The sequence below is a fragment of the Echinops telfairi genome, unplaced genomic scaffold (genome assembly GCF_000313985.2).
Source record: "Echinops telfairi isolate 266 unplaced genomic scaffold, ASM31398v2 ScPeMD7_2;HRSCAF=8, whole genome shotgun sequence".
In the NCBI taxonomy this organism is placed as follows: Eukaryota; Metazoa; Chordata; class Mammalia; order Afrosoricida; family Tenrecidae; genus Echinops; species Echinops telfairi.
The window spans coordinates 75,624,986-75,647,043 of NW_022103898.1; the positions used below are offsets into that span (position 1 = coordinate 75,624,986).

The following is a 22,058-nucleotide window of genomic DNA, read 5'->3' on the forward strand; positions in this document are numbered from 1 at the left end:
AAACAAACAAACACCTCCAGGCCCAGGTGTCCAGAGTGTGCCAGGACCAGAGCCCAGGACGGCTTGGTGAGACTGCCCCTGCTGCTTGTGCATGAAGCCTGCTTCGTCAGCCCTGCCTGCCGTGCCTCACCAGAAATGTCACCCCACACCCCCATCTCCTCTCTCCCCTGGAGAAGTAACTTGGCCCAAAAAAGCCTAACAAGGGTCCCTCGGGTGGACCAGAGCCAGCCTAAAGTCATTACTTGCTGACCAGCTTCCTGTTTTACACACACTGTGTTAGATTAGAGGCAAGTGATGGATGCAAAGCTAGCTCCTCGGAGGATTGGGCCTCAATTTTGGAGGAGGGCAAGATGGGAAGTGAGCCATTTCGTCCGGGCATCTGTTCTATAGCTTCCCACAAGCCCTTCCCGGTTGAGACTGGTCTGGAGGCAGTGGGCCACAGTGCCTGGCCAGTGTCAATTCAAGCCATGCCCGGAATTTGCCTGCCTGCCTGCCTGCCAGGTTTGGTTCTTTAAGGTGCCTCTTCAGGGACACAGGGTGTCTCTCTGATTGGGCTTCTAAGTCAAAGCCTGACGTTCGTGTCCCTCTCATAGGGGGAGCTTTGAACACAGGACCAGTTTGGAAAAGGGTTGGATAAGAGTGCCCCCTCTGCACATTGTAGAGGGGACACTGGGTTAGACCCCTGGGTCCCTGGCTCACAGAGGTGCCCTGGAGTCTTACGTGTGTGTGGAATTAATGAACAGATCGGAAATTTGCCTTGTTAGCATGAGACCTTCTGTTTCGCTCCCTCCTGCCTCCCAAAGATTTTGACCATTTTGTAAGTGTGCAAACTGGCCTCTAGTTAACTGGCCCGGTAGCTGCTTTCTGCTGAAGCTCGGAAGTGTCCAGGCAGTCATTCCTGGAACCCCATTCTTTTCTGCTGCCGCCTCCCCCCTCACTGGTGGGACCACCCCACCTGGAAGGCTACCCAGGCCCCAGCCAAGCCAAGTCTGGGGAGGTGAGACTGGTTGCTGGCACTGGTGTCCCTCATTGACCTTTTGTAAAGTAAATGGGGTTTTAGTTTAGTCTGCCTTTCTTTACACTTAATACATTGGTCAATATGGATGATCAGCCAGGGGAGGGGCGGCCAGAGGTGCTGGCCAGCTACCCCGACCCCATTATTGCTGTGCTGCCTGCCCTGGAGCTGACCCTGCTCTGGCCCCAGGCTTCTCTGACCCCACCCATCTCACGCTTTCTGTCAGGGTGCCATTTGGAGGGTAGGGATCTGCTTCCCACCGTGATTGGGTATGGGATTCAGACTACCTTGGTTACAGATTCACGGTTTGATAAATTTGTTGTATTCAAAAACTTGAAATGTAGGACGCCATTAAGTGTCTGTTTATATTTTTTGGAATATTTGTATTACTTACAGTTAATAAAGCGGGTTCGAAAACCTCTTACCCAGGAATGGGCACTGCTTCTGGACCCTACTGTCATTCATAGGAGTGCTGCCCTCCTCCCCTCACAGCCCTTTGGTGATAATGACAGAGGAGCCCCCAGGCTGAGCAAGCTGCTGCTGCTGGCTGACTGGGCACTGGGCGACTTACCCTTCAAGGTTACCAGGAGTCTCTCCATCACCCTTCCCCAGCCCCATGCAGAACCAGCTCCTGTGCCACCCAAGGTGTCTAACAAGCATGGACTCGGTCCTTGTGCACTTCTGGGGGTGAACCAGGAAGGAGCTCCAAGAGTCTCAGTTCTGTGCCCTTCACTGACGCCCCAGCCCAGGAGCCCAACAAGGCCACCTGCAGAGTTCTGTTACCTCAACACTGAGCTGGACTCAGGGTAGCCCCAAAGAGCAAAACTGGATACCCCGTAGCATTCTCCTGGCCCTGGCCCCTCAACTCCCCTCCTCTGAGAAACACCTCAAAGCTTCCTGGGGAACATGCAGGGTGTGCTGAGAAGATAGCTCCAGCCCCTGCCTCTCCTGTCCTCATGATGTATCTAGATCTACAATATGGCAAATTTCAGGTCCTCCCTTCCCTGCATTATTGATAGCCTGTGCACTTTAAAAAAATCAATTAGAACAGGGCGGGGAACTGGAGTTAAAGAGAAAAGAAGCCTTTAAAAGTCTGCTCTTCTTGTTTTGAATAGGGACAGATAAAGCTTTCCCTCTGGTTTGAATAAGTCAAGCCCAAGGCTAGGTTGGCTGTGATTGGCCAGGACTAGGAAAATGCGGTTAAGATGCAAACACAAGCAAATATAACCCAGTGCCTGCAGCAGGCCAGGCACCTCCCACTTTGGAGTTTTGGGGTGGTGGTTCTTCAGTTCCCTGCTGCTTGCTCACCAGAAAACAAGGATCGACAGGCGGAAAAGAAGGCAAGGTAAGTGCTGTCTGATATATGGGTGCGTGAGTAGAGCAATCCCACTGCCTGAGGAAGACCTGAAAGGATGAGATTGGAATGGCTTTGTCTTTAGGGATGTGGCTTTGAAAGAACATCAGGAGCTTGTGAATAGTTTTGCCAACTTGTAGCTGAAAAATCCAGAGACCCTTTTTCATGGACCACTGAGCAGAAAGGGCTTATTTTCAAAAGGTTGACATTCTCTCTGAGGAAGATGGTGGAGAGCAGGCAGCAGAAATTAAAACCAGCTTCCTCTACTTAGGATTCACTTATCTGAGTATTTTGTAAGAACTAGGAACCTCCATAATACAACCTGGGATTTCCAAAGAACAGCCCACCCACCCTCAGACTCTGTAGCCCTTGCATTAATAAAGTAGGGCTTGGGGAGGAGGGAGGAACCCAGCTATGGGGATTTGGAACCACAGTCAGACTCCTGCTGTGGGCTGTTCATCCAGCAGAGTCTGCTGCATTCGGGAAACCTGATCCAGCCCAGATTCCTTATTCCCCTTTGCTTTGGCTTTTGTCAGGTGGACACTTCCCCATCTCCGACAGGATTTCACTAGCCTTTGTCCCTTCCCTAGTAGGTGGGTCATGCCACTTGCCTTCAATGACCAAAATCTAAGCAAGCTCTGAAAAACCCTAATCAAATGTTTCCTGGTAATTTTTGAGCAGCAAAGGGTGGGGCCGTGCAAGTTATCAAATTAGAGCCTCAAACACTGGCTGCTCCGCATCACTGCTTTGCTTTAACTGCAGCTGTAGACAAAGGAAGTTGGTTTTTGTTTGGGAGTTGTGTGTGTTTACAAAGTCTGTATTAGATAATCACTGAATTATCCAAACCTGGCTTCGCCCACTGAGGCTCAAGGAAGGAATGGTCAGCCATGCCCCCCTCACAGGCACAATCTGCCTCCAGATTGCATACACCCACCCAGCCCTTGCCCAGAGGCTTCGTGGCCCAGGTGCACTGGAGGCTCTTCAGCCCTGCCCTCTCTCTTGCCTCTTGGGAGAAACTAAACTAGCATTCATCTCCTGTGTATGCTCGTCAGATTGCAAACTCCCTGAGAGCAGGCAGGAATGGGTGTTCTGGTCATAAACTGACCTAACGTGACCATGAATGTGTGTAGATGTCTGACCCAAACTACACACACAGCGTTTTCTCCCCAAAGGAACTTAGAAGCCCGCCCCCGCCCCCACCCCCCCAAGTCCTCTAAGGTGACTCTTGCATAGAGAATCTGCCAAGGCCAGAGCCCAGCTCTCTCAGTCTGCACGTAGGAGGGAGGGAGGAATCTGCCCACAGGCCAGACCAGGCACACCCTCCTTCCTTGGCTAGCACCCTGACCCTTCTTCCCCACCCAACCCTGCCATTGTCCCTCTTTCTACAAGGCACAGGGAACAGATTAGTCATATGACAAGGAGAAAGCATTATTTGCGATTTAGGATAGTTTAGTCTGAGAAGCGTAGAAAGTCTAAGTCCAAAGGGGAGACTGGAAGGTTGGTTGTGGGGAGGCTCTGCAGGCAGGGGCAATGAGAGGATGCGCAAAGGCAACTGGGTCCCCTCACCCCCATGTGCCACGGAAGTTAGCGAAGCTTAGCAAGTCTCTGCCAGCACAGGTTGCAGAGTCGGATCTGAACTCCCTCTAGTGTGTGACCTAGGGCACAAGCATTAACAATACAGTGTACAATGAAGAGAATACACTCACCTAGAAAGCTGTTCATCACCGTCACCGGGAGCATGGAGGCCAGTACCCGAGCTCATCACCAGGGAAGCAGCAGATGGGAGGTAGAACTTCTAGGGAGGCACCAGGTGCCCACCGGGCTCACAGGCTTGCAGTTAACTTGGACAAGTCATAGCCCCATCACATGTCAGGCAGTGCAGGGTGTGCCGAGAAGACCCAGCCCAGCCACTGAGGAGAGGATGGGAAGTGACTCGGAGGAGGTTAGATGTCTGCAAGCCATGAAAGGCATCATCTCCCCTCTTGCTCTGTGATGTTTCAGTCCTGGGACCCCGAGCACCATGTCTCTGAGCAGTGCCTTCCGGGCTGTGGGCAATGACCCTGGGATCATCACCTGGAGGATAGAGGTGAGCGGGAAGGGCAGCACCCAGCACGCAGATCGGCAGGTGGCCACCTTCAGCACTCCTCAGGCTGCTCTCAGAGGCAGCATCAAAGTGCAAGGCCTCCCATCCTTTGCTAGGCCTGGGTGTTACAGGCAAGTGGGGTGGCAGGTCCCAATCCAGCGGAGCAGGGTGCCAAGCTGAATGAGCACACCCTTTATCTAGCCATCTGCTCAGTGAGTCTGCACTTCCAGTGACTGTCCCAGGAGATGGGTGGGTCCACCCGACAGGCACCCAGCTGCTTTGATCTGGGAAATAGAACATGTTCGCCACGGGCTTGCTGGTTCTTGTGAAGTTGGGGGTGGGGGGCTACTCAGATAGAGCATGTTCTCCGTTCCCTGAGCTCCAGTGATCTGTAGCTGGGGACCACCCTGAACAGAGAGCAGCACCCCCTGCCAGATGTGCCTGTACCGCAAGCCCAATCAGTTGCTGTTGCACAAAACCCCAGGGTGACCCTTGGCTTCTCTGTTAGAAGGAGTTGCAGCTCCCTAGCGAGACATTCAGAGCTTAGAGAGTCCAGGTACATGCATATTCTAAGGCTCCCAATTATGAGAAAGTTAAACAACAGACATAAAGTGTGGCCTTTATATTCCTACATTTCACACTCATTTCATAAGAAGGGGCTTCAAAAAGTGTGTGGGAAAATGGAATTAAAAGATGAAGGTATTTTTCCAGGAACTCTCTATGAAGCCCCCTCGAAGATCATACACACTCAGACAGCTGCAGGTTTCCTCACCTGGAAATGGTGATGGGATTCTGAGTGGCCTTCCGGGGACAAGCCATACACACAGGTGACAAATCAGGGCCCTAATCCAACTGACCCCAAATGTGGGACATTTGGCAGAGCCCAGCACAGCCCTGTGGAGTCCTGGCTGGCTTTCTGGGAATGCCACACGGCAGTGGCCCGTGGGGACGGAGCTGGAGGCACGAAAGCAACTGCTCAGTCAGTGTGCTTACCTGATACTTCATATCCAACTCTTCCCCCTGCAAAGGCCTGCCCATGGCTCACAAGGCTGCCCGAGATAGCAAGATGAGACCCTGCAGAAAGCAGGAGGAGTGCTTGGGGGAGGGGAAGCCAGGATGGGACCCCAGTTCAGACTTGGGGTGATGCAGGCAGAGCTCAGCTGGAGCCAGAGACCTGCCCACATGGACCCTGGAAGTGACCGCCACACCCTGTAAGGCCAGTAGGGATGGTGCACTTAGCTCTCCCTATGGCTTGTGCCAAACGATGGGGAGGAGGGGAGGCTTGTGGGGGAGGGTGGGCCAGAGGATATGGCCTGTACATACCACTTGTCCCTCTAGAACATGGAGCTGGCGCTGGTGCCCCTGAATGCCCATGGCAACTTCTATGAGGGGGACTGCTACGTCATCCTCTCGGTGAGTGCCATCCCTTAAGCTCCCAGCCCCACCCCTGAGACCAGCAGGGGCTGCAGGGAGACGTGCCAGTAAGGAGGGCCCAGTCAGAAGCGCTCTCTAGTGGAGGAAATGCTTCCTACCTGAGTGGCACTGGCAGGCTGCACAGGCTGGAGGAGGTGAAGACTTGAGGCTCAGGGGAATAAAGCCAGCAAAATCCCTGCTGTGCCTCAATTATTTCGGGAACAAGCTGTCCACTGTCTCCAAATGTGGGGAGGAGTGTGTGCTACCGGTGCTTGAGCCCCACAGCAGGGCTGCCCCTGGGCCAGGGTGCTGCAGAGAATGAGAGGTCATGGGACTGCATGGTGTCTGGGACGACAGTGCTGCCACCTTCCCCAGCAGCAGCAAAGGGAAGGGTGTGGGACTACTGGCCTTTGGACTTGCTCTCTGTGGCCCCCTTCTAGACCCGGAGGGCAGGAAGTCTCCTCTCTCAAGACATCCACTACTGGATCGGGAAGGAGTCCTCTCAGGACGAGCAAAGCTGTGCAGCCATCTACACCACCCAACTGGATGACTACCTGGGAGGCAGTCCCGTGCAGCACCGAGAGGTCCAGGACCATGAGTCTGACACCTTCCGCGGCTACTTCAAGCAGGGAATCATGTGAGTGGGTGCACTGCAGAGGAAACCCAAAGAGCAGATAAGCAAATCGGAACAAAGCTCTCACTCCTGCCTACTGGAGCAGCACTCATTAGAGAGCCGGGTGGTACCCCAAGTTGACGAGGTTGTGAGGAAGCAGGTGCCCTGGGCCACCCTGGGGGGAGTGTGGGCTGGACAACACTTAGGCAAATGCCACCTCTGTGTATAGACATCAACAGAATGCCCACTAGGGTCCATGAGAGCACCCAAAACCAGAGTGCTCCTAGCAGTGTCATGAAGGCTGGTGGCAGCACAGCCCATCCCTGGATGGCTGACCGGAGCCAAGATGCAACAGCCCAAAGCAGCGGCTCAGATACACACAGCATACACATGGATCTTACAGGAAAGAAAGAAGCAGGCAGGTAACAGAAGGGCCATTTGCTCATTAAAGAGGTACATGCAAACAAGACAACAGAGGATCCACTCTACCAGATGGAAGCAGCTCGAGAGACTACACATGTTGGGGTGGTGATCTAGTTAGGGAGAAGCTACGCAGAACAAGGGCAGGCTTTTGTAATGTGTCTGAAACTGAGGAGTTTAGTCAATTCACAGTTTTGCACTTCAGATTAAAGACAAAACAGGCAGAGGGACAAAGACATTCCAGGCCCTTTACCTGAGGTCCTGCTGGGCACAGAGCCCCTCCCAACAGAACCCTAAGTCAAAGGCCCTTGGCATCAGCACGACTTTCTGCATTCACCTGATGTGGAGCTGGGTGGGGCTAAATGCCAGAGACTGGAGCTCCAAACCCCTGCCAGGTATTGCAGTGTGACTCACAGTGACCCTGCAGCACAGAGCGGAACTGCCCGAGGGGTTTCCAAAGCTACTAGTCCTTATGAAAGTGGATTGCCAGGTCTGTCTCTGGCCAAATGGAGCCACCAACCCAGTGCTTAATGCAGTGTACCAACAGGAGAGCAGGGTCTGGTTAATCAGACAGTGATTCCCAGCAGAGTGGCCGTGGAGCTGTAGGGTCATTGGTGCTGCTATTGCTGCTGCCCCCTCAGGCCCCTCTCCCAATATTCAGATGGTTCCTGGAGCAAAACAAGCACTTTCATGCCCCAGGTCTTTGTCACTGGGGCCCCTCTGCCCAGGGCACGCTTCCTCGCACCTGCTTCAGAGCCTTCCCTGAAATCAGTCACCAAATCCACCATGTCACCAAGGCCACATCTGTGACAGTAGGAACACCTGGCTTATGTACTGTCCTTGTCCCACACGGGCAGAGGCCGCACAGTCTCCTCAGGACCTAGTACAGCTCAGGGGCTCAATAAATCACTGATTGGATGTCCCCTCAGCTACAAGAAGGGGGGTGTGGCCACCGGGATGAAGCATGTGGAAACCAACACCTACGCGGTCAAGCGGCTACTCCATGTGAAGGGGAAGAGAAACATCAGGGCCACTGAGGTAAGTGCTGGTCCAGGGCCTCCCCATCTAGCACCCAAGAAGCCCTCCCGACCCACACCCGGCTCTCATCGGCAGGTGGAAATGAGCTGGGACAGTTTCAACCAGGGGGATGTCTTCTTGTTGGACCTTGGAAAGGCCATCATCCAATGGAATGGCCCAGAGAGCAACAGTGGGGAGCGCCTGAAGGTAAAGCCATGTCTCCTCTCAGGGCCTCTCCCCCCTCCCTTGGTTAGTCATCTTCCATGATGCCCTTCCTTCCTCTGTCCCTGCTGGCTCTTCCCCAGGACCCTTTCTAGACCCTATCTGTGTACTGTCTTGAAGACAGGCCAGGTCTGTGAGCCTAGGACCCTCCACCACTGGCTCTCAGCATCAGAGGAACTCCTGTGTCTGGGGTCCAGGCTGCTCCTTCCAAAGCCATCAGACACAATGGGGGCTAGCGGAGCTGAGTGCTTCCTTGGGCTCTTTTGGCAGGCTATGCTTCTGGCAAAAGACATTCGAGACAGGGAGCGAGGGGGCCGTGCTGAAATAGGAGTGATCGAGGGAGACAGGGAGGCGGCCAGCCCGGAGCTGCTGAAGGTCCTTCAGGACACCCTTGGCAGACGCTCCATCATCAAGCCTGCAATCGCCGATGAGATCATAGATCAGCAGCAGAAATCAAACATCATGCTGTACCAGTGAGTAGAGAAACCTGGATGCTGAGTGGAAGCTGAGGTGGGGGAAGATGACCCCTAGGAAACCAGGAGCCCCTGCTTGGCTCCGCCTTTTGGGTGCAACCATCTGGCTTTCTGCTAAGTTCTTTTCAAATGCCGCTCCTAGAAGGGCCTGGGTGTTCCCTCACTCAAGGAGGCAGCTACCTTCCACTCTTGTTAGCAACCTTTCCTGGCCTCTTGGGGAGAGCCTTCCTTTACACTGGTCTTCACACGCTCGGGATTAAGGAAAGAAGAATGTTTGTGGGAGAGAAAGTGCAGTCACCGCAGAGCATCAAGTCAGTCACATTCCCACCTGTAATTCATACCATTCCTGTTGTAAGAAGCCTAACTCGACCCAGATCTCTACACAACCACAATCACACACACACTCACTGAAATGAGTTGTAGCACAGGCTAATTTCATCCCTTCTCCAGTGTCTCAGATGCAGATGGGCAGCTGGCGGTCACAGAAGTCGCCACAAAGCCTCTGGTCCAAGACTTACTGAGCCATGATGTAAGTAGCGCTTGGGTGGGCTGAGTTTGGGGTGTGGCCAGGCTTGGCTTCAGTGGTGGAGCCTGTGGGAAGACCTTCTTTATGGCCTTGAGCAGCAATAACCATATTTGCCCCTGACTCTCTAGGACTGCTATATCCTGGACCAAAGTGGAACCAAGATCTACGTGTGGAAAGGAAAAGGAGCCAGCAAGGTTGAGAAACAGATGGCCATGTCTAAAGCCCTGGTACGAACTACAGATGTGCTTTTTGTCCACACGAGTCCATTGGTCACACGTCATGCGAGTTCGGAGAGCCATGGACTTACTTCCAAATCAGGCAGACCAAAAAATCTGTGTCATTGAGTGGATCCCAACTCATAAAGACCCTATAGAGCAGCGGTTCTTAACCTGTGGGTCGCGACCCCTTGGGGGGGTGTCAAGCAACCCTTTTACAGGGTCGCCCAAATCATAACAGTAGCAAAATTACAGTGATGAAGTAGCAACAAAAATAATTTTATGGTAGGGGGTGGTGGTCATCACAACATGAGGAACTGTATTAACAGGTCACAGCATTAGGAAGGTTGAGAACACTGCTATAGAGGATTTCCAAGGCTGGAAATCTTTACACGAGCAAATAGCCTCCTTTTTCTCCCAAGGAATGGTTGGTGGGTTTGAACTACTGACCTTGCAATTAGCAGCCTAATGCTTACCCGACAGTCCCACCACAGCTCTTCAAACAGACAAACAGATTCATATCTAGGTTCAAATTTGCCTCTTCCAAATGGGTGATCTTAGGAAGACTACTTAACACCCGAGTCTCAGTTTCTCTGTGTTGTGGAGGCGGTCACCTCCCCCTCCCGAGGCTGTGGTGAGATTAAACAACGCTCATAAATCGCTCGGGACAGGGCCTGGGACACCGCACTTGCTGGAGAAGAGGTAGTGGGTGTTATAGAGGAAGTTATCACGATCAAGGTGAACAGCCCTGTCCTCAGGGCTCTATGATACAGGAAGACCCATGCAGGCAGGCCAACGGAGGTGCACTTACAGGGCAATGAACAAAGGAATGTGATGGAAAATAGAGAAGACAGGGCAGCTGATCTCCCAAAAAGTTAATTGCCACCACAATCGAGGCTTACTATTGAAGAGATGTCAAGACACCCCATCCAGTTCATTCCTTGAGGGAGATTCACTCAGTCCCTAGGCAGCAGTAATACAGAATTTGACCAAGTTCCACAGGGGAATGCGCCTGTCAAAAGGCTTCAAATGGGGGGCTCCTCAAGCAAGGAAGCAGCCCAGTCCATTCTTCAACTAACCCGGCTCTCGGGACCGGGGTGTGTGCAGAGCTTCATCAAGATGAAGGGCTACCCCAGCAGCACCAACATAGAGACGGTCAACGACGGTGCCGAATCCGCCATGTTCAAGCAGCTCTTCCAGAAGTGGGCAGTGAAGGACCAGACCACAGGCCTAGGGAAAACATTCAGCATTGGGAAGATTGGTGAGCCCCATCACCCTCACTGCCAGGAATCTCTACAGCAGCAGGCATGGCTGCTGCATCTTATTCACGTGGCTTTTCCCAACCCCTTCCCTGCAGCTAAAGTCATCCAAGACAAGTTTGATGTGACTGCACTGCACAACAAGCCCGAGGCAGCTGCCCAGGAAAGAATGGTTGATGATGGCAATGGGGAAGTCGAGGTAAGCCCAGGGCGTCCCATCGTCCCATCGTCGGGCAGGCAGCTGGCACCAGCACCCTCAGTGCTTCTTGCTGGAGAGGCGGTGGCAGGGGGTTCTGAAGGCTTTGCTTCCCTTTTCCGCTCCGGCAACTGGTTGTTGTCTCCAGCAGGCTCCCACGTCTGCATCTCTCCCACAGTGCTTCAGGAAGCAGAGGGGCAAATAGCCAAATGTGCTATGGTAACTCACCTGGCGCGAGGATATTCAAATGCTCTCTCAGAGGGCAGAGAATGAGCCTTGACAGGATGCTCCTGACTGGGCTGTGGAGACAATCCACTTCTTCTTGGGGTTCAAATCATGCAAATACGTGGCTGAGGCCCTGTCACTAGGAAAGAAGAGCCCAAGGCAGGAGGGCTTCTTTAGGCGGATGTTGGCGGCTGGCCACCTGGATTCTCTGTTATGCTGGGTCCATGTGACTTCAGGGAGCTATCTCATTTCTGGGGAATTGGGCCTCCTCTGCACCCAGGTCTGGAGAATTGAAAACCTAGAGCTGGTCCCTGTGGAGCCTCAGTGGTACGGCTTCTTTTACGGGGGAGACTGCTATCTGATTCTCTACACATACAAGGTTAACGGAAAGCCAAACTACATCTTATACATCTGGCAGGTAAGCCTGGAGCAGGTTCTCGGGTTGGGAGCCTGATGTTCCTCCGTGCCCTGGGCGAAGGTGGAGGTGGAGAGACCCACCACTCCCCGCTACCACTCTGCAGGGCCGCCACGCTTCCCAGGATGAGCTAGCAGCCTCAGCATACCAGGCAGTGGAGGTCGATGGGCAGTTTGATGGCACCCCAGTGCAGGTTCGGGTCACCATGGGAAAGGAGCCACGCCACTTCATGGCCATCTTCAAAGGGAAGCTGATTATCTTTGAGGTGAGGACCACACGATAAAACTACTGACTACAAATGCTCAGCAAAAAATGGGCCAGCAGGAGGACCTCGGTACAGGAGGTGGGTGCAGAGATGCAGGGGTGGGTACCCAGAGAGAGAGAAGGAGATGAATCTAACATACATAAGTGAATCCTGACTACCCAGGGCTTCGAGTCCAAATCACTGCCTGATGACCACGTTACCTGTGCAGGTGCATTCCTCTCAACTCCCTAACACTAGTCAGGCAGGTCTCCTCATCAGACTCACCTACCTCCTCCCCCCTCTTCCCAAAGATGCCCTGTGCTCCCCAACTCTAGCCACCTCAAGTGCCACTTCTTCCATGAGCTCCAGGCTGAAACACTCCACAAAGCAGAGTCACATGCTTGGTAGCACACAACCCTGACATTAGATGCTAGCTCTCTCATTCATAAGCCGCTGTCTGAGCCTGTTTCCTTATTTGTACTGCAGGGAAATAATACTTAATCCATAGGGTTATTATTATGGGGAGCAATGAATTGATGTTAGCAAGTCACAGAACCTGGCCTAGAACAAAGTTCTCAAATGAAAGCAATTATGATTGGTACTGTAACTCCTGCTTAGCCTGGCCTCTACATGAGTCTAGAACAGAGGTCTCTAATTTAGTTGGCCTACCACCCCCCCTTTTCAGAAAAACAGCTGAAACAACAACAATTTTCCTAATTTTTCTTCTCTTCTTCAGCATTCCCCTCTCCTCCCTCCAGTGCCCCCTAGGAGAAAGTGTCGTCCACTTTGGGCATCACTGATCTAGAAGCTTCTCAAGGGCACAGATGCGTCAAAACCGCCTCACATTCTCTGGAAAAGGCTAGCAAGCACACTTGGCTCTTGGGCCCCAGACATGGCTTTTCTCCTCCGTAGGGTGGAACTTCCAGGAAGGGAAATGTGGAGCCGGACCCTCCAGTCAGGCTCTTCCAAATTCAGGGAAACGACAAATCTAACACCAAAGCAGTGGAGGTTCCAGCCTTCGCCTCTTCATTAAACTCCAACGACGTCTTCCTGCTGCGCAGCCAGACAGAGCACTACCTGTGGTACGGCAAGGTAGGCAGGTGGGCCCTGGGCCCACTCTTACACCACCAGGGTCCTCACCAGATGAGGCTTTTTTTTGTCTGCAGGAGGTCCAAGCAGTCCCCATAATCAGGTGTCCAGTGAGAGAGACACCCACAGACTCCTAAGGGGAGGGAGGCAGGGGAGGCCCCTCTTTGGTGGGTTGTAACAGGTACTAAAGCAAAACAAAAACACTGATAATGTGCTTTGTTTGATTCAGATTTGTATCTGCATATGCACTAAAAAATTGTTCTAGAATAGGAAAATGAACATTAAAAAGACATTCAACATCAGTCACTATGGAAAATGCAAATTAAAATGACAATGAGGTGTCACTGCACATCTCTTATCAAGAAAACAGAGCTGCTGCCCTCGAGTTGATGCTGACTCACAGCTACCCTGCAAAGGGGTTCTGAGGCTGTAAACCTCTCGGCATGCAGACAGTTCCATTTTTTCTTCCAGCGGGTGGGCTTAAATCTGGTGGTTAGCAGCCCCGCGCCTAACCCACAGCACCACCATGATTTCTGCACACCTACTTAGTACATTGGCTCAAAGACAATATCCAGTCCCAGCGAGGACACAGAAACAGGCACTCTCACATTGCTGACAGGAATACACACAGCCTTAGGAAAAGTTGGAGAGTTTCTTAAACATGCACAATTAGACTAAGATTCCAGAATTCGACTCCTAAGTCTTTCCCCAAAGGAAACAGAAACCTGTGTTTTACACAACAACTTGTATACCAATATTTAAGGCAACGTAATGCACAGTTGCCCAAAATTGGAAACCACCCAAGTGGAGAATGGATAGACCAGGCAGACAAACTGAGGCACACATGCACACATGCCCAGTGGAACGTTACCAGCAATAAGGCGGGAAGAACCCCTGCTATATACAACATGGTCAATCCAAGTGCATTTCTCAGTGAAAGATGCCAGACCCAGAAGCTTCTTTATATAATCCCACTGACACGACATTCGGGGAAAGGCAGAGCTACGGTGACAGAGAAGAACTCAGTAGTTACGGGAAGGGGAGAGAACAGGGCTTGACTTCAGAGGAGCAGCACTGGGGCATGGGGCAGGGGGTTGGGCAGCAAGGATCCTGGTCTGTATCTGACTCTGGTGTTGGTGACATGATCCCGGGCATTTTTCTGAGCTCCTAGGACTGGACACTAAAAGAGAGTGAATTTTACTATATGTAATTTTTAAAAATAAATTGATTTTTTTTTTCCTAAAAGGAAAGAATCAAAGGTAGGCACCAAAATCCCAATGGGCGCTGAAACAGAGGTGACTTGTTTCACCACACACTGTGGCTTTGCTGCCTAGTCGTGCCCCTCCAGGCCCCTTTCCACGCAGAGGCACTGTGGCTTGGGAGCTGGTCCGCACGGCACAGAGCTACTAGTCTTAGAAGCTTCTGTTCCACATCTCCGTGCCACGAGGGACTAACCATCTGTGCTCTCCACACCCTCCCAGGGGTCGAGCGGGGATGAACGGGCCATGGCTAAGGAGCTGGCAGGGCTCCTCTGTGACGGCGCTGAGGACACGGTGGCCGAGGGCCAGGAGCCAGCTGAGTTCTGGGACCTGCTAGGAGGGAAAACTCCCTATGCCAATGACAAAAGGTATGGGAACAAGAGCGCTGGCTTCTCGGCTCCCCCTGCCGCCCAGTCTCATGAACTGCACAAACTCTAGGTCCCTTTCACTTTTAAAATAAAATTTCTGAGGGAATGGCATTAGAGCTTAAATTGTGAACACCTGTTCTGCAGAAGGCTATGGGTGACAGTGGAAGCCCAAAATCCATTTGCAGGATCCTCACACGGATTAAGCCTCCGGTGAATCCCTTCTGACATAGTTGAGGGATGTGAATTGCCCTATTATTGGAGAGCATTGCAAAGTCTATTAAGGCAGACGCAGCTAAGTCAAAATGCACTAACTTATCAATCTCCCCTTTGACCCATTTAAAACCGTTTCAGCTTAAAAAAAAAAAAAGGGAGGAGGAAGTACACGTGGATTGAGCCCTCTGACCAGGGAGGTGAACAGGCTCACTAACATGCCGACTGCATTGGAACATAGGGGTTGCAGACACAGTGAGGCTAACATTTAGCACCCTACCATTTGATCTCCCTTATGATCCATTTAAACTTGCTCTGGTTTTTAATATTTTCTGCTTTCTTTTCTTTTCCTATCGAAGTTTTACTGTTATTCTTGTTGTTGTTTTTTATGTTTTCCTGTATATGACATCCAGGATAGGTAAATCTAGAGGCAGGAACTGAATGAATGGTTCCTTAGGAGTATGGGGGGGGGGGGTCGGGAGTGCAAAAGTGAAGGAAATGTTCTAAAACCGATTGTAGGGATGATGGTACTACTGAAGTGTATGATATGTGAATTATACACCAATAAAACTGTTGGGGGTATGTGGGAGATTTCAAAGCCCCTCACTTCCTCTAAATGGACTGTCTTCCAGACTACAGCAGGAAACCCTGGATGTCCAGCCACGCCTCTTTGAGTGCTCCAATAAGACTGGTCGGTTCATTGTCACTGAGATCACAGACTTCACCCAGGATGACCTGAACCCCGGGGATGTGATGCTCCTGGATACCTGGGATGAGGCAAGTCACTTCCAGAGGCCTTGAACTGTATTAGAGTAACATCCACACCCGCGAAGGAACAGCAGGGTCGCACTGACCCATTCACTGTCACACATTTGTCAGTGGTGATCTATTCTGCCCAGGGTCGGGGAGAGGAGAAGGGACTGCTTGCTTTGGGACAAGCAGGCCGGACTATCATCATGCACTCTCATCTCTTAGGACCAACAGCAGCAGATTCCAGTCCACAGACAGGGGACCTTTTATGCAACAGTGGGGTATGAAAGGGATGTTTCCAAGACAACCCCTTCACGCCCCATGTTTTCCCATTTGGCTCCGCAAACTCCGCACTTCCATCCTCTGTGCCAGGCACTGTGCGAGGGGTGGTGTCATTAAGGTGGCGGGCCCTCCCCTCAGGGCTAACAGGCTAGTGGGGAAGCTAGATAGAAACCATCACTTTCTGTGATGGAGGCAAGTGGGAGGTGCCACAGGGCACAAACCAGGGGCACTCCCACCGCTGAGGGAATCTTCCCAGAGATGGCTCCTAAGGCACACCTCAGGAGGCTTTCACAAGGCAAAGACGCAGACAACATTCCAGGCACAGACAAGTGAAAGCATGGGGTGAAATATAACCGGACACTAAGAAATCCTGTCAGACATCAAATAGAGTTAAGGAATGTCCAGCGAGGAAGCTGGAGAAACAAGTACGGGCCGTACCAAGGTTGAAATGTATCCAGAACATTCACTAAGTTAAAGCAAGGGAACAACAGGGTTAGATAGGGCTTTAGGTAGATCACTTCAGTAACTGTGCGAACAGAAGCGGGGAGGGGAAGAGGAGGGGAAAAGGCAGGCTGTACACTGTAAGGCCAGGTAGTAGCCTCGTAGAAGAGTCTTGCAAGAGCTGCTGTGGGTCTGCATTAGGACAGCAAGAAGTAGAGACAGAGGCATGGTGATGGAGTTGACAAACACAGGAGCCAGCATTTGCAGGCTGGCCTAGGGGACTAAGTGGATTGGGGGCATGGGAATGTAGGATGACCTACCCAGGTCTCTCTCTTGGCTGACTGGCTACATGGGTGCCACTCACCAAGAGAGGTGACTCAGGCAGAAGTACAGAAAGGCTGAGCGTTACGTTTGGGGTATTTTGGTGCTTGGAGGTAGCAAGAGGAAGTATTTTGCATCTGGATTCAGGAAGCTGAAGTTCAGAAGAGACTTCAGGACTAGAAAGAGGCGGGAGATACACATGGGTGGCAATTACAACCCCAAATATCATGCCAATTCTGGGAGAATCTTCCTCTCTGCCTAGCAATGGGTTAGGAAAGTTTATAAAGGTTATTCATGACTGAAGGGAAAAGATAAGGTAGTGTGGATGATCTAGAATTTAAATCCTTGGTATAAGCAGACTGCAAAACATTACATTTCTACCACAACAGGTATTCTTGTGGATTGGGGCTGAGGCAAATGCCACAGAGAAGGAGAAAGCCCTTGCTACCGCCCAGGAGTACCTGAACACCCATCCCAGCGGCAGAGACGTCAACACCCCAATCCTAATCATTAAACAGGGCTTTGAGCCGCCCATCTTCACAGGCTGGTTCCTGGCCTGGGACCCTCACATTTGGAGCGTAAGAACAATGCAAAGATGCTCTCACGGCTGGGCCACTCTAGCTAAGGGCTCAGGGAGCACTGGTAGGAAGCCTAATTCAAGGGCTGAGTGAAAACAGGGCTTCATTTCCTCCACACTCACTCTATCCTTCCATGTCACCTTCTTCTCATTCCTACCTATCCCACTGGTAAATCCAGCTGGAGAACCCACAGCCTGCCTCAAAAATTAGCAGAGCACATAAGCACCAGTTAATAAAGCACATACAAACCCAGATCTTTTGATCTTTGCAACGTACCCTGCACGATAGCCAGCAGTCGGCTCAGGATTAAATTCCCCACGTACTAGATGAGAAAGCTGAGCTAAAGACAACCCACAACCCCAGAATGGTTGACTCTTAGTCAGCTCCTCTCTCTCCAGCCTCCCTGGGAAGAAGTGAGGGAGGCATTCAAGAATGCTGATCGTGTCTCAGCACCTTCCAGTCCTGCCTGGGCCCAGAAGTGGGGACTCGTCCTCTGTGCCTCTCCCTGACTGGTCTTGACTCCCTGGGGTTTGTCCCCTTTGCTTCTCCTGAGGTGACATGTCAGGCTCACTGGAGAGGCCCCTCTCCTACCATCAGCACCTCACCCTGTATTCTCTCTTCTCAGGCAGGAAAATCTTATGAACAGTTAAAGGAAGAGCTGGCGGATACTGCTGCCATCATGAGAATCACAGCTGTGAGTTGGTGCTAGGGACTGAACTGTGTGTGTGTCCCCCATCCCCACCACACTATAAATCCTAACCTCTCTGCCTAGTTATAATCCCACTTGGAAATGAGCTTTCTTTGAGATGTGAGTGAGCCAGGGTTCGTGTAAGGGGTATCCTGATCTCTTTGGAGATAGAAGAGCTATTAACTGTGTCAGCCAGCAAAGGGGGCAGGGAGATGTGAAGCCACATGAAGATGGCCCAAGAGCCAAGTGAGAGAGAAAACCTGCCCCGAGAGCCAGCCCTCCAACCTCGTCAACTGTGCGAGAATACGTGTCTCTGTTAAAGCCACTGCTCCTGTTTCTGTTACAGCAGCTTGCTCCTAAAGCAAGTAACACAGGCAACCAAAGCCAATGACAGCAATGCCACATAGACAAAACCCTGACATGTCCCTTTTAGAATTATTTAATCGTCTATTTTGATTTTTTTTTTTTCCCCCAAATCAGTGGAAAAAGCAGGCCTCAGAGCCAAGTTCTGTGTCTGATTACCTCCCGGAATTTAAAAGACATGCCATTCAAATTCACTGTCAGTATTGGTTTTCAGAAGTAATAAGCTTCTAACACAAATGACAGTTGCATCAGTGCCTGCTGCCAGTGAAGTGCACAGAAATTAAGTCATCTTGTCCCTAGTTCATGGCTGAGGGACACAGGGTCTCAGCCAGGAACCCTCAAGCTCTTTAACATCAAGGTGAGTGCCTGGCGCCAGGTGTTCAAGTCATCTGGCAATCCTGTCCTTGCACTCGACACACTCAAGTGCTTGCGAGAACGGCGGCTAGCCTATGAAAATGTATTTCAGAAAAGTATGACTGGAGCTACTTCAAGGCTGAGAATATGAGGCCTAAGTCAAAATTCCAAGAGAAGATCTGTGGTCCCAATTTTTAAATGAGATTAAGCATAGCATTTATGCTAAACTGGTTGTATGTCTACACCGTCCCAGGAGCTGTTTAACAAAGCACCCCCAGGACCTACCTTAGGTTTACTGGGTCAGTATTCTCTAGAAGGAACTCCTCCCACAGAGGAATTTTTTAATTCCCGGAGGATTCCATCACGCAGTCAGGTTGGGAGTCCACTGTTCTGAAAGATGACTAGAGGGTAAAGTGGTACATGCCAAAATGTAAGTATTAGACGCAAGACTGTAAATACACAAAAACTAAACAGTCTGTTTTTCCTGTGTCTGTGCATTCCTATCTCATTTCACAGGACATGAGCAACACGGCCCTCGCAATGAGTTCTGCTGACAGTGGGCCAAAATATTATCCTATTGAAGTTCTACTGAAAAATCAGAATCAGGAGCTGCCAGAGGATGTGAACCCTGCCAAAAAGGAGGTGAGTGGCTGAAGGGCATGCGTCTGATGCAGAGCACCTACCTCAGTCAATGGCCCACGGGTGGTTCTGGCACCTTAGAGGTGCAATAAACACACGAGCTACCCAGTTCAAGCCAAAAGTCCACGACTTTTAACATTTGTATACAGTAACACCTGTTTCCAACAACTCATACACATTGTGTCACTGGTTGCGAGTCCCATGATGTAACGTCACTTGTCCCACTTCCTGTCCCTGCCTTCATGCCTCCTCCTTCCCGACCCTCCTGAACTTTGTCCATGGGCAAATGCCGCCCTTTTCATCTCAGTGGTTGACTAGTCTAGTGTGAACCTCCCAGGTGTCACGGTGTCAAAAGCCCTGTCTGATGTTTTGGCTAAAAATTTGAGCCATGTGGGTTTATTCATTTCTGAAGCGGAAGGGTAACTAAAGGCCGTAGTCTTGGGTTCTACCAGTCTCTCTGCAATCAGTACGCCAGGTTACCTGGAGGATTGTGAGTTTGGTGTCCCACATTTCCCCCCACTCTATCCAGGTTCTTTCTAATGGGATCCCTTTCAGAGTAGTTGGTAGTAGCAGGGACCACCTAGTTCTTCTGGACTCAGGGTCATCATGGAGGTGAATGTTCTTGCTGTCCACTAGTTCACTGGACTAATTTTTTCCATGTGTCTTCAATGTTCTTCATTCTTCTTGGTTCCAGATGGAGAGACTAGTAGTTACACCACAGATGGCTGCTCATGAGCCTTTAAGACCCCACTTAATACGAGCCTAGTGACTCACTCCCTCAAGGTGTCTGGTTTTGTCTGAGTTTTCATAACTCTGCAGAGCTTGACCTTGATTCTCACCTCCCACATTAATCCATTAGTCTCTTTCACTCCTCTCTAGCTCTCTACTGCCTTCCTAGGCCAAGCCACCAGGAACGCCCACAGTAGTCCCAACTGCACTTTACCCTAGAATCCATTCCCTACACAACAGCCAGAGAGATTATTTTTAAAAAGATGACTTTCTACTTTAAAACACTTCTAATGTCTTCCCACTTAAAATCCGCAATCCTTTCCTGGCCCTCAAGAACCTACAATCTGGCCCCACCCACTCTGACTTTTCATCTGTTGCTATTCTCTTCACTAACTGCCCTTCAGCCAGTGGTTCCTTCGACATACTCGCTCCACTTGCACTTACTGCTGCCTGAAAAGCATTCTCCTTGTCATCAAGGCCAGCTCCTTCTCATCACTCAAGCAGAGCAAGCTCCAATGTCACCTTCCCAGGGAGGCTTCTCTGCCTACACCTCCAACACTGCCCCCCTTGGTGAAATGCTTAAGGGTACAGAGCTAGTCTGCCTTCTTCACCATCAGTCTCCACTTAGCGCCTCAAACGGTGCCCGAGAACAGACACAAAGTTTGCAGTGAGTGACTATGTTCATGGGATGATCTTTCCTTGCGTGACCTGATCATAGAAGAGCCTCTGGGTTTTCCACAATGTCTTACCAACCAACTCGTGAGCATCTGGGCTACAACATTCTTGACGGCAGGGGCTCTATCTCAATAACTGTTACTTGAAAATGAAATATTCCTATCAGTATATAAATGTTGAGACAAACTTTACCCTGCCAACCAGAACCACCTGATGTGGCATTTGAACATCTGTGCCCTAAAACAGTAGGTAAAGCTATCAAGCCATTACATCAAAAGCTAATGTCTCCAATTCTTACCTTAGTATACCAGGGAGCACAAAGGTTTGTGGAAAATTTGAATTAAAATGTAGCAATTTTTCCACAAATTTTTTTGAGACTCCTTCATACAGTCCATCTTATGTCCTCCTGGCAACTGTGAGAGCTTGAAATCCAGTCAGTTTCTCCCACAGGCCAAAAATGGGCCTTCAAAAGGGCTAAGTCTAGTAGAGAGTCTGTTTTCCTCTAAGGATCAGCCTAGGGCTCCCGCACCCGTCTCCTCTACCTCCATTGGTGCTAAGAAGTGTTGTTCTCTATCTCCCTCCTAACCAAGAACCCTGTGCTCTCTCCTAGAATCACCTCTCCGAACAGGACTTCGTTTCTGTGTTTGGCATCACAAGAGGGCAATTTCTTACTCTCCCTGGATGGAAACAGCTCCAGCTGAAGAAAGAGAAGGGGCTTTTCTAAGGCACAAGAGCACACGCCTACTGCAGGACCACCAGAGAAAACAGATAGCGCCAACTCAGGAAAAATGTCTCTCTGCCAGTTTTTGCCTAGGGTCTGCAAATCACAGCATGTTCTCCGTATTTTCTCATCCTTGCATTCCTTAGTTGTTTTATATCTAATATGTTATCTGCTCAATGGGGGTTTCGTGATCTTCCGGCTAAAAGTCAGAAAGCACTAAAACTGCATGAATCTGAAAAGCAAAGAGGTAGATAGGAAAAAAAGTTTAAGCAAAAAAGGCATTTAGTAATACTGCTGCCAGGATCTAAGCTTGTTTTCATAAGCTAAGCATTTCCCAAACCTCCTCAACTCACAGTCATTCAAGACATTCACAGACAGACTGCAGCTGCCCAGATCAGTATGTGCGTGCCGGCCCAGTCTGAACTTCTCAAATAAAGAGATCGGGATGAGCAAACCAAGTTCTTTTCAGCATTGGGGATTTGCCTCTTCTGATCACTAGCTTGTTGAATTTTTAGAAAAATATTTTCTCAGTTGTGAATTCGATAGGGCTGATCTCTCTCTTCGGTTGGGAGCAAAGTCCCAGCACTGGGGATGATGAGTGAGCTCTCGCTAAGTGGACCACTGCAATTCCTCTTCTGGCAAAACGATGTCAAAATCTGCCTTACATACGCTTCCAGGAAACCTCGGGTCCACCCACCCAAACCCCATTACCCCAAAGCCAGAGAGGGCCACACACTGTTAATTTTCATAATGCTGTCAGAGCCAGCATGCGGAGTGACTCGGACGCATGTTACAGAGAGCAGCACGTGGGCCACATTCTCCAGACAACCCTCAACAGTTTCACAGGCATCCCAGCCATGTAGCTGGGAGACTCCAGTATGGTCCAAACCTGTGAAAGCAG

At 50.7% G+C, this 22,058-nt stretch overlaps 1 protein-coding gene across 5 annotated transcripts; it reads left to right on the plus strand.

Annotated features, from left to right (window-relative positions):
* The first annotated feature begins 3,669 nt into the window (after positions 1–3,669).
* AVIL (advillin) lies at positions 3,670–21,625 on the plus strand. 5 transcript variants are annotated; one of them, XM_004700496.2, is made up of 19 exons: positions 3,670–4,455; positions 5,791–5,865; positions 6,306–6,502; positions 7,828–7,936; positions 8,012–8,122; positions 8,408–8,610; positions 9,061–9,139; positions 9,265–9,363; positions 10,459–10,612; positions 10,709–10,809; positions 11,312–11,449; positions 11,553–11,711; positions 12,603–12,782; positions 14,261–14,406; positions 15,249–15,393; positions 16,800–16,988; positions 17,614–17,682; positions 18,910–19,035; positions 21,047–21,625. In XM_004700496.2, exons 1-19 carry the CDS (start codon positions 4,390–4,392, stop codon positions 21,158–21,160), a joined length of 2,460 nt encoding a protein of 819 aa, XP_004700553.1. In that variant the 5' UTR covers positions 3,670–4,389; the 3' UTR covers positions 21,161–21,625. The 5 variants fall into 5 exon arrangements, 4 of the variants coding, with proteins under 4 accessions (XP_004700553.1, XP_045148179.1, XP_045148173.1 ...); XM_045292244.1 differs by having other exon boundaries at positions 7,828–8,122; XM_045292238.1 differs by having other exon boundaries at positions 10,459–10,809.
* The last annotated feature ends 433 nt before the right edge of the window (positions 21,626–22,058 follow it).

Excerpts from the sequence above, each read along its gene's own strand:
- AVIL (XM_045292236.1), top strand. The coding sequence starts at position 4,390 with ATGTCTCTGAGCAGTGCCTTCCGGGCTGTGGGCAATGACCCTGGGATC. Across the intron at positions 9,364-10,458 it reads TGGCCATGTCTAAAGCCCTG|AGCTTCATCAAGATGAAGGG; the intron begins GTACGAACTACA and ends GGGTGTGTGCAG. Across the intron at positions 10,810-11,311 it reads ATGGCAATGGGGAAGTCGAG|GTCTGGAGAATTGAAAACCT; the intron begins GTAAGCCCAGGG and ends CTCTGCACCCAG.